Source organism: Stegastes partitus, unplaced genomic scaffold (genome assembly GCF_000690725.1).
Source record: "Stegastes partitus isolate 25-593 unplaced genomic scaffold, Stegastes_partitus-1.0.2 Scaffold501, whole genome shotgun sequence".
Taxonomy (NCBI): Eukaryota; Metazoa; Chordata; class Actinopteri; family Pomacentridae; genus Stegastes; species Stegastes partitus.
In genome coordinates this window covers 108,148-120,430 of record NW_007578232.1, presented here as the reverse complement: position 1 = coordinate 120,430, position 12,283 = coordinate 108,148, and the positions used below count along the sequence as shown (strand labels likewise).

At 42.2% G+C, this 12,283-nt stretch overlaps 1 protein-coding gene across 1 annotated transcript in view; it reads right to left on the bottom strand.

Moving 5' to 3' along the window:
• sema3d (sema domain, immunoglobulin domain (Ig), short basic domain, secreted, (semaphorin) 3D) overlaps window positions 1–12,283 on the bottom strand; it is a 33,361-nt gene that overhangs the window by 7,728 nt on the left and 13,350 nt on the right. Inside the window, exons 5-16 of the mRNA XM_008287442.1 lie at window positions 12,062–12,181; window positions 11,875–11,968; window positions 10,316–10,444; window positions 8,343–8,479; window positions 6,227–6,341; window positions 5,892–5,961; window positions 5,391–5,535; window positions 4,570–4,792; window positions 4,098–4,186; window positions 3,790–3,831; window positions 2,865–3,022; window positions 728–792 (exon numbers count right to left, since the gene is read on the bottom strand). Coding sequence (XP_008285664.1) covers window positions 728–792; window positions 2,865–3,022; window positions 3,790–3,831; window positions 4,098–4,186; window positions 4,570–4,792; window positions 5,391–5,535; window positions 5,892–5,961; window positions 6,227–6,341; window positions 8,343–8,479; window positions 10,316–10,444; window positions 11,875–11,968; window positions 12,062–12,181 — 1,387 coding nt within the window. The remainder of the gene's footprint in view (window positions 1–727; window positions 793–2,864; window positions 3,023–3,789; window positions 3,832–4,097; window positions 4,187–4,569; window positions 4,793–5,390; window positions 5,536–5,891; window positions 5,962–6,226; window positions 6,342–8,342; window positions 8,480–10,315; window positions 10,445–11,874; window positions 11,969–12,061; window positions 12,182–12,283) is intronic.

The window sequence follows — 12,283 nt, the reverse complement described above, 5'->3', positions numbered from 1 at the left end:
TTACAGGAATCTGGTGGCCCTGTTGTGTTGTAGGGGGCATTCTGCTGGTATGATTCAGGTCCACTTAGAGAAAAGGGTCACTGCAAATCAGTGTGAAGTTGTTCTCAGTGATCATCTTTATCTTGTGATCAGACATTTCTATGGTAGTCGTGGTAATGGTATCCTGGAAGAGAATGGCTGTGCCCCCATCCATAGGGCCCGAGGAGTCCCTGATGTGATGAGTATGAAAATGGTGTTAATCACATTCTATGGCCTTCACCAGATCTCAAAATAACTGAACACTGTTTGAACAGACATGCCTCCACCTCCATCATTAAAACACCAAATGAGGGAATATCTTTTGGAAGCCTGGTGCTCATCCCTCCAGTAGAGTCACAGAGACTAAAGGAATCATATTGAAGCTGCATCAGCAGCACAAAATGACCCAAAACCATATTCAAACCCTTTGTGTTGGTTTTTCCTTTCATTTGTCACTCGGCTTTGGTTCTTTATGACTCTGACTGTAAGCTTGGGCTCATTGTCATGCTGCAGATTGAATTCAGGACAGATCAGCCACCCAACTGATTACTGCATGATGAACAAGAATATCAAATTCTTAATGTAATTTTTTTTTTTTTGCACAGCATTGTTCGCTGGATGTGCATTTGCAGCTTTCAAAGCAAAATGAAAGACTTTCTTAGAAAGACAGACACAGGATGAATCTTGTAAGACAACAGACTCTACATACTGTCTTCTGTGTCCCAGCACTGAATGGCAGGATCTCCATTCTTGATGTCCTGTCTTCTGGCACGCCTGGAAAGCAAACACACAACAATTAAAAATAATAGGACGTACACATTCATGTCCAGTGTTTTGAGACTATTTTTAAATACTTATTTCAGGTGCTTAAATGTCAAAAAACATGTTACTGAACACATAAGATATATACGGTACTGAATGTTCATAGTGATCTTAACAAGGTAATCTGTATTCATAACCTCAATAACAGACACATTAACTATTAAGTTAATAAATTGTTGCTAAGAAATTAAGATTTTTAAGTTGGAATTCAGGATTTTTTTTAGGAATACGAATTTTGGCTTCAGTAATATTAGTTGTCAAATGTTCTCAAACATAAACAATCGATATTAGCCCAAAAAGTCAGAGGTAGAAGCAACAATGATTTTTTTTTTTGTTTTGTTTTGCATCTAGTTTAAATTTTAAACAATTGTAAGTAATCAAAAATCAAATATTAACACTAAATATTAACATCATTAACTCACACCCTGCATTTACTGAAACAATACGCACAGGTCAGCATTTTCTAATAGAAAATATCATTATAATCTGTTTTCTACGCTTTCTTCGGTGTTCAATGTTTAATTTAACAAGTCAGTCAAGCAAAAAAGCTATTAAAAGCAACACCTTTCACGCTTCTCAAGTGTGTGTTTTCTCAAATGTCAAATTTGCATGTGCTAAACTAAAAAAGTAGAATTGTTGTGGTAAACGTGAAGAATGTGTCTGATGATTATTTTCAGCAATAATTTCTTACAATCACTTAAATGACATTTAAGGGCGCACACAAACACCCAGACCCTAATCCTTTAAAGCAGCGACCTCCCAGTTTAATTCCCAGGCCCGAACCTTTAACATGTCATTCCACTGCTCTTCTTCCTCACATTTCCTGTCTTTCTCCACTATAACTACCCAATAAGGGTGAAAACACACAAAAAATATGATTAAGGGTTTCCTCTGACTGCTGATCTTTTGCTGCTTAACTCGCATGTATGAACCTAAATGGACGACAAAACTTCTGAGGTCACTTTTTCCATTCCTAAGCCCTGTAATCCTACAATAAATATCAATTAACTCCAGAATTTATTCGCCTTTATCAACTTTTTTCCATCTGAAACGCTTAAAATGTCTACTTAAATGTTACAGAAGGAACAATAAAAAAACAAAAAGAAAGAGAGCGAGTTTCTTTGGCCTCTGATTTGGTGTCGCTCACTTGGGCTCCTTCAGTTTGTATTGATTTCTTCCTCCTCTTCCTGTTCGTCCTGTGTGATGGGACATCTGTAGCTTACATTCACTGACACTGTGGAGATTTCAAAGAGCCCTGCAGACTAAAAGCAGGGCCTCCACCATTGCACAAACATAACAGCATCCCCACCGGCCAATAATATGGCAGTATGACCCTTAGCTGTAGGGTATGGATTCTGTGGAGCTTACCAAGCACACAAACACAAGCACAGAACAACAACAACAGCACACATATTCATTTGCACCTCAAGGACTGCACTCCAGAGGTGTTGAATGACAGTTGCATTAATCAGCCGAAGAACAAGCATCTCTTATCATTGCCGCAAAGAAAGAATACCCTCTGGCATTGAAAAATGCTGTAGAGGTGAAGAAAACCAAAACAGACCATACATTTAGCAAGAACTATGAACTCCTGACAGGCCGAGAATAAAGAGCCAGCCTCGGAAGCACATACACAGAAACACACAATTGAAAACTAGGGCACAACAAGGCCCTGTTTGTGTTGTATTTTTTTGTTGTTGTTTTTTGAATTATATGTGTTTTCCGCTTAATTGCTGTAAATCACGCGATGCCACATTGAAATATTTCAAAACGACTACAAGTGTCTTGTAGGCGGCTGTGGCTCAGGCGGTGCAGTGGGTTGTCCACAAATTGCAGGGTTTCAATCCCCACCTCCTCTTTTCAGAATGTCTTTGGGCAAGACACTGAACCCCAAGTCGCTCCTGTTGGCTGGCAAGCGCCTCGCATGGCTTGGCTGTTGGTGCGTGGGTGAATGAACACACTTCAAGAACTGTTAAGATGACAAAGTGCTGTGTAAGTGCAGCTCCTACACGCTTTTTATATACCTCTTAGATGCAGGGACGTATCGTGAGCACATGTGTCCGTCCCAGGCGCAGTAGGGGTCTCGTGCCAGGCAGCATTCAGAACAGGCCTGGCCGTACAGGTGACATCTGCTCAGTGAAACCTGGGCCAGACCTTCGCTTGAACCCACGTAGAGCTGTTGCTAAAGTGAAACACGAGGAGAGATAAGTATAGAAATCAATTTAAAGTTCAACTTTATCATACACGGTTGAAACTCATTTGCTTATAGGAGCAAAAAGATAAAAATATGTCGTATACACAGTTCAGCAGAAACGGTACAAAACTGTACATCATCCAGATAAGTTAATTAGTTAGTTCTGACAAGAGCGAAAAACACTTTCATTACTTTGGAAAATGCTTTGTTATTTAAAAACTTGGTGACTTTTTCCAGCCTTCATCCATCACAATGTCCTCCTTGAGTTCCGACTGTGAAATTATGCTCAAGAATAAGCGAAGGTCAAGGCAATAGCCATCCAATATGCATTCGTTTAAAATGTCAAAATGTCAAAGTGGCACCTGAAACTAACAGCAGGATTTCTAGGAAGAGAGGGTAAGAATTTTCACAAAGACAACTTTACTGATCTGCTGTGATTCGTCGAAAACACACCAGCAAACAGACACGTAGACACACACGCAGGTCAAATACTGCTGTAGATTAATGGAAGCTGTGATTGGGGTTGAAGTGTCTACTGACACTCCTGACCCTTAGATAATGAGGCAGACGGGTGAGAGAGCTGCAAGGAAATGGGGAAGGCCCAAGACAGAAAGACAGATTGAATGAAGGGTGGAAACAAACTATATGTCGTGTGCCTGATCAGGTATGTGCACATGACATGACCGAAGGCATGTATGACGGCAGAGAGCACAGAAGATATGCAGAGTACAGAATACAGGAGAATGAGAACGAACCTGTTTAGAAGACATCTGCAGGCTGAGGATGGGAGTGGAAACCTGCAAAAAGTAAAACAAACTCAGTCAGCTTTAACACCTAAACAAACATACATTGCTGGATCTCCGTCTGAAACAAAACAACAGCTGGGTTTGTTGATTAATAGCTCAGACAATCTATCAGCGCTGCAGAGTTTGTGTAACAAAGGCATGATGGGTATTTGGCTGTATGGTGGGTCAGCTGTCCCACCAACAGCAGCAGAAGAGTTTGTATCTATGAGGAAGCAGAAAATCAGTGAATGTGAGTATTTTGTGGTTGTGAACCAAACCTGGAAAACTTGAAGCTCTTCAAGCACCACTTCCTCTGTTGACCAGTTTTCTTGAGTGATGCTCACCACCTTCAGAATGGAGCCAGCATCTATGAAGAAGAGGGGGACAGGAAGAAGGAAGAATGAAATCAAGTCAACCACGGCATGTAGTTTTGCTTTAGAGATGAAGAAGATCCAATGAAGATCACTTTTAGTCCAAATGTTCTTCTTTAAGACACCAACACCAACCAACCATCTAACTGCTTGAGAATTTCTGTCACAAAACACATGATAAAATGTACGACTCAGTGCTGAGACCTCACACAGGATATGGGATTGAAGTGCAACTTTACACTCCTTCATTTTCCCAAAAACAAGATCAAACCACCATCAGCAAAATCTGTTAACAACTGGAAGTCATCTAGTGCCCTCTGCTGGTCACATGTAGACTCTGCAGAGATAACAGGGAGGAGATGATGTGTGTGTGTCTCACCTGTTCCCAGGAACATGACCTCATATTGTCCATCATCTGCCAAAACTCTGTCGACCACAATGTGAGTCAGCGTGTAGTCCACTCGAACACGTGTGAACACCGGCCGGCCAGTCAGAGGGTAAACAGAGCGATGCATCAGAGGGTGGAATCGAATGAAGCTGACAACCTCATCTGGAAAGTCTTTGGTGGTCTTGATCCTCGGATCATACGTCTTGCTCGGACACTGAGGAACACAAGAAAAAATATTGATCTTGTGCTGAAGATAATTTTACTCCCTGACAGTAATTACAGTCCTATACTTCTGTCCAACTTCTCATCTGTTAAGTGGTTTCGCCCTGACAATTCACTGGTGTGTGTCTCCGTCTAGTGGCCAAATTGGGAGCTGCAGGAAACAAACCACATGTGGAACATCTGTGTCACTCCTTGCCGTCGCTCTCTTTATACACAAGAGCTCACTCAGCTGCACACCTGAAGTTTACACCAAACCTTCCATACCTCCCGCTCCCTGCCTTGATTACATTTTTTAAACAAAATGAATCTGATAAACATCTCGACTAACCTCATCCAAGTCAAGGCTGTGTCATACATAACGAGGTTACATGTGCAGATGTGAGCATGCCCTGCAGCATCTTGCACATTTCACCCTCTGAATCCACAAAAGCACATTTTTAAATGAGGTCATGTTTACTTTTTGGTAATTGCAAAGAAAATTAAGGATTTTTATCTCATTTGTGAAAACAAAATCATCTGTAGCCAAGAGTGATGAAGTGTTTTAGCTTTTTGTTCTGTTTCTGTGCTCCTCTGTGTGGTGGACAACGCACCGTTCCAGGACGGGGATACGGTATCCTCCCTTCGTATTCGACCCATCGGTGGTCGGGCCCTTCCTTGTGGGCGTAAGGCCCGTTAAACACAGACCTTATGTCTGCCATGCTGTACACGCACACTGCTGAGCCACGGAAAATGGAACTGGAAGGAAAATCAAAACAAAAGACCAAGTTATGGCTACAAAAGAAAAGGAGAGACCACAGATGGTTCAAGATTCAAGATACTTTATTGTCATTATACACGCATGTATAACAAAATTAAGGCGCACAGTCAGGATACGGACTCATAAAAAAGAGAATAAATAACTTAAACAATGTACATCACTCACCCAACAACATCCAATCACTGATTCACACATATCAGTACCAAATGTACCCAGGCCAATACAATGGGACGGTCCAATGTTCAAATATTGCACTTCCACCGTCAGTGTGATTATGGCTGTGGGGTAAAAACTGTTCCTGGGTTGTGTGGTGTTGATGGTGTGAAGAACTTACCTGGAGGTTGTGAAGACCGCATACACGATGGGGTTTTTGTCATCTCTGGTAGGGAGCAGGAAGACATCCTCTACAGGAAAGAGAGGATGAAATTAAAATGTTGTTTTGTGTTATTATCTATACCTGTGTAAAAGAAATAGCTGCACCTCTACCTTCAGCTGTATTTATACCTCGCAGGAATTGCAGTCTAGTATCGGCTCCTACTACCACTGCACTATGATTGGTGAAATTCAGTGCTTTTATATGAAGTGCTCACTCTTACAGTCATTTCTAGAAGATCAGACTCAGCTTAATGGCTTAGATTTTTACTCCCCCCCCTCCTCCCAGTCACTTACGGAGCTCATCAAAGTGTGTGTCCACACCGTCTGGTCCAGGGATAGAGCACACAAGCCTGGCTTTGAGGAAGGTTGTCCATTTATTGGTCAGACTCCTCAGCCCACCTACATCATTCTGAAACACAACCACATGCTCAGCAAACCGCAGTCGGCAAAGCGCAGCTGTCTGACATGGCCAAAAGATGACCGCAATTAATAATATACACTTTGCACTTAACCACAGTCCAACTGTAATCTATCTAATGGACTCACACATAGAAAGACAACACACTGCATCACAGCCTGACTCAGATTTCCTTCGCTAATTAGGAAAATAAACAGGTGAAACACATGCCTCGAGTATATATCGGCTTGTTTAACTAGCGCAGGGGAGAGCTTTCCTGTTAATATAATTACAGTCGGGAGTAATTGAAAGGGGAAAGGAAGAGAAAGAGAGAAAAATGCTGAGAGGAGAGGGATCATCATGAAAGGAGAAAAGAAACAAGAGGAACGGCAGCATGTTGGAAATGAGCACTTAAATCAAGTGAGGCTGCTAATTAATAATGCAAGTTTTCTCTTAGCATATGAATCGCTGTTTTAAACTGCGACCTTTGACTGAGCTACGGTGAGAGCGTTCAAGTGCGCCTCTTTGTGATGCATGGAAAAACTTAAGAGAACCCCTCCCTCCTTGTTAAGCCGGTGTACTAACCAAGTGGGATAGAGAAGACTGTTCTGGTTCAACACACACAAAAACACACTTATGTTTAAGAGACCACAAAAAAAAAAATGTAAGCACTTAATGAGGATGTTTCACAATGGTGATAATCTTCAAAGAGGATTGATGTGAAGTGCCCTCATTCCTTTTACGTGGAGGGAAAACACACTTAGATAATGAAAGTGAAGGAAAAAACAGAGTAAAAGAGAGCGAGAGAGAGAAGAAAGAAAAAAAAAGAGAGGGTTGTAATCCAGAGGAATCTCCTTCCAGTCTGCCTTACAGCTTACTCCTAAGTCATAAACACCCTGAAAGCTTTTCTCTAAGAATGTAGCAATAGATCTCTGAATGCTAATAGCAAACTGCTGTGTCGGCCGGTTCCATTGGGAATGACTAATGGCACACTGTGTGGTGCACAGAAGGTTCCTAATCATGAATCTGTCTGCAGTCAGCTGTGCAGTGCCCACATGAGCTTACAGCTGTTTTGACATGCTGTCAGATAGAACTGAAAAATGACTTTTAGCTCTTGTCCACGAGAGGCTGAAAGTCTCGTCGGACTAAAACATCTGTCATGTAATGTAATAGCGCCTCGCACGCCAGCGATACGGAGCTAATTAAATCTCTTCAAATGTCTTTGGGGATGTGCATGGTGGTGCTACGAAATATCATTTATCACTATTTTACTAGAAAGCACATGCAAATCGCTTGAGGAACAAAAACGATGACGATGTGGCACACAGGTCTTTTAAAGACGTTACCGTCATTGACAATAGGCAGTAAAACCACGATTGGCCTCTTGGCGGACCACAGAGAGGGTAAAACCGTGATTTACTGCCCCTGACGGACTCAGATGGCTACAAACTACTAATGAATTTGGAAGGCTTCATACAGGGGGGACATAAAAACTTCTTTAGTGTCCAGCACAAACATCCTCATCATCCTTCATACAGTGTAAGAGGTGGAACTCTTGGTCCCACCTAGCCATACCTACTTTAACCCTATTCAGGACTTTCATGTTGCCATAAGGTGTTTTGGACCCCAAGAAAGAATATGTGCAAAATATTTGTTGGTATTCATTATCGACTTTTAGACTATGTTAAATACATTTTCTGATAAGTTGATGTATTTTTGGTTCCAAATGCACGACAAAAGTCCCTCTTTTTGTATTAAAAAAGAAATTTTCAAAACAAAAAAACCAACACCTGTGATCTAAACCAAATGGCCTGGAGCCCAAAAGACCCCAAAAGTCCTGAATAGAGTTATTGCCATCTTCCACGCATCATTTCTCTAAGCACCACCCGGGTTTTTTGACATCCATGTGGTCTCTTCCATTCCTTTCCTTCTCTGCTACCTGTTCACCCGTTTGTCATACCCTCCCTTCTGCGCCTCCCACTTTCCACACTTCCTTTTTGTGCAATATCTCACCTTGCATACACGAGCCACTCGGGAGAGGATGCTCTTGTCGTTGCCCTCCCACGACACCTCACGGAAGAAGAAGTATATCTTATCATCATCTGGATTGTAGGTGTCTGCAATGGGGTGAGCAGATATAAACCTGGCCTCTGAAGACACAGAGAGAGGGAAGTGTGTTAAAAAGAGATCAGATAATCGTTTTGCCATGACGTGCGATCTCGAGGTGGCACTAACGCTACAGTTAGCTTGTGTTTATACACAGTCTTCCTCTGTTTCTGCACAAAGCCTGACTTATTACTGTTTCTGTTTACTGAGCTCAAGTTTAGCCGGTCTGCACAGCAACTTTAACTTCTCCTACAGTTTGCTACGTGGGCAGCGATTGCCAGAGAATCTAAATTACTTTAAAAGCAGTTTTGTTTACTTTTACATGAGTTTCAGCCCGTCTGGCGTTTGAGTAAAAGACCTGCACTCAAAACTGTACTCATACCTGTTTCGTTTGGCCTTTCAGGGGCAGCAGAGCGAGCTGCAAACATTGACACATAACTAACTTCCATCCCAAAAAACATGCACTGACACTATCAAAGATTTGGAGTCATGTGTCTGGCCTCCTGATGAATGCAAGTGGAGCCAGTCTCCAGGCGCTACAGGCTCCTGCAATCGCCAAATAGTCTCTGGCTTTGTTTATCTGCCTAGGTAAGCTGTACACAGTGTGTTTATCAGAGCTTTTTTTCTGTGATGGTTGCCTGCTGTGATTAGACGCGATGCTAATGCGAGTGGAGACATCAAACCAAAAGCAGTAAATTTACAAAACATTACCTGTAAGACACTAAACACACACCAAAACTGTATACATATATACAAAATATGAGACTGGATTTCTATTTTTATTCTTTTGCCAATTTGAAAAGTGAAAAATAAAAGTGCCAAAGTCTTATAAACATCTGTATATCATATTATGCATGATCTTTTGTTTGCAGTCAACATTTTAATCTCCTATTTTAGACAATAAATGAACAATAAACATATGAAATGCAGCATACAGTGCAACATTTGCCTCCAAAGTGTCGTTAAATACAAACACATATTGCTAATATCACTACTATCTCAATAATAAATATTATATGTTAATGAATAGGGTGTTGGAACAAGGGCACCAAAAGCTATTCATGATGAAAGAAAAAAGCAGCGAGGAGAAGCAGCAACAGCACATCAGTGTCCCGATTCAGAGGGGAACTGGTCCAAAAGCTTAAAAGTTGCAGTGACATTACATCAACATTAGCTCAACCCCTAGAAGTCGAAGCCAACCACCAGAGGGTGATTCCCCAACTGGAACAGCTTAATGTACGGCTGCTAACACACTCCACAGAAGGTCATTGTTAGTCATGCAGCACTAAAAAGATGTTCCACAGGCTCACAGGAACAGGGAAGAAATAGGGTGCTCTTTCTCCCTGCGCCAAAACACGCTGTTTATACGCACCGACTGGGAGAGCGAGAGACAGACAGAGACGGAGAGAGAGAGACGACTACTCCAAACATCTCTGACCGTGTGGTTGTGAAATGTGGAGACCATGTGTAAGGATTTAGATCCTAGTGACAACTGTTGATACACGACAGCCCATCAGTGGCCGTAAAACACTCGAGGCTGCAGATTCATGCGCAGAAGGCCTCCTCCTCCTCCTCCTCGGCGATGACTGTGCATGCTCACGCCTGTGCGGCGGCGTGACTTAAGGCTGCGAACTTTGCGGCGCACTGTAAATTCCCCAGTAGGTGTGGTTCCCGTTCAGCTATGGCATTCATATAAAAGTTCCAGCTAAATGAATAAGTGGGCTGTTTCCTTCCCTCAGGAATGCCAATAACCATCCTGCGGGCACAGAGGGGCTCTTTGTATCAGCAGAGAGGCTGGAAGTTTGGTGAAAAAAAGCAATAACAACTTTTGAGTGCACTCAGCGTGTTAGTGTGGATGTGTGCAAAGCATGTGTGTGTACCGTTGATCCAGTAGTCTTCGGAGATGTCTGTGCGTATGTAGTGCTGGTCAGGTGGAGGGCCGAGGGAGCGTGTGAACGTCGTGTCTTTGCCCAGGAAGTCTGAGGATGTGCCCGCATACAGGTACTGATCTGTAGACAGACGGGTAACGATATTAATTAGCACATGTATTACATTAATATAGCTATATATATATATATATACACCCCACTTATCCAGCGACATCTTTGGACAATCTGCAGACACTGTGTTCAGCCTCTAACCCAGGGGTCTCGAACTCCGGTCCTCGAGGGCCGCAATCCTGCAAGTTTTAGATGTTTCCTTCTTCCAACACACCTGATTCAAATGATCAGGATCGTTATCAGGCTTCTGCAGAGCTTGATGCTGAGCTGATTGTTTGAATCAGGTGTGTTGGAAGAGGGAAACATCTAAAACTTGCAGGATTGCGGCCCTCGAGGACCGGAGTTCGAGACCCCTGCTCTAACCTGTTCAATATTGCTTTTAAACTGTTGTCTTTCTCAAAGTCCGAAACCCCACTGCAGTGCTCTGATGTCACTAAACCATCATGTAGGTCTATTTAGGGAATCTGCTTGACCGGGTCAAGCAAAATATGCAGACAATTCTTCGGATTTGTTTGGATTTCTCATTAGCTGGGTTGTACTGACAACAACCAAACGGCCACTGATGCGTTGTCGATTAGAAGATGCACCAACTTGCCATGACCTAACCTAACCTAGTTAAACTTATGTGTGATAAAACACCACTCTATGGCTCTACAAAGAGTTTAAAACAACCAGTAAGAATTATTTGCACTGTGATGTGATCCCATGTCTTAAATGCAGCAAGTCTGGCTGTTATTCATCATGTTTGTTATGTCGAATGTTTTTTTTTTTATTTCCTTTGTTGGCAGATTTCAGAAATTCTTCCAGTACTGTGATAATTTGTTTAGCTTCAGGTGTCAGAATTGTTCAGTACAAATAGCTTAAGCTGGATTAATCTATATGAAATTGTGCTAGCTGTGACAACTCTATGGTTGGGCAATTGGGCAAAAGATCGCCCCGCTGATTTAGCTGAACTCAAGCGATCACATCATCAGTTTTTCTTTGTTTCAAATTTTTTACACTCCTTTTCTGTATCTACTCACTAGAAAAAACATATCACAAAGCAACCCTGACAAGCTATTTTTCTTATTTGTTGTAACAGCTTCGTAGCTGTCCTAACCTCGGTGCACCTGTAAACACAGCCTGAGTGGGATTTCAATTAGCATAAGCAACATATGAAAGAAAGGGTCAAAACACTTGTTGTTTACAATTATCTGCCAAGTAACTTTACTTTGCCTGAGAAATGTCAGATCGTCTCTTCCTCGACCAAAATAATTGGGGGAGAAAAGGGCTCGGAAAACAGATACGCGAGTACAGATTTACACAAAGTGAGCTGGAGAGAAATATTTATTTCTTGGGGGGGGATATGGTGCTGTGCAGCAATAAAATGCTGGCTCACGAGTGATAAGGCTGGTAGAGGACGACTAAAGCATGCTGCAATTTTAACTATTTCATCTTACCTGTAAGGACTGAGGTGAACGGCTGCAAGGGATCAAAAGGACATTTCAACCTGCCAGACTCCACCGTATTAGACAGCAGATGGAACGCACCATCCTGTCAGATAAGATGAGGGCACATTTTTAACATTTAAAAAAAAGCCCACTCAGGAACTCTTGTTAAGATTTTTCTTGCTCGTATCTACTTTACCTCTCTGTGGCCGGTGATTTCAACAAAAGCACAGGTGGGGCTGAAGGCTCCCGTCCCACAGGCATAGGCATGTGTTCGGTTGTAATTGTGAAGGACCCTGATAAAGTTAGCACATTCCAACTGGGACAAGCAGGGACAGAAAAAGAACAAGGATGAACTGCAGTGGACAGCCCGGGCTACATACACGTGGTGCGCAGATAAACTACATCGAGAGAAGAAGTG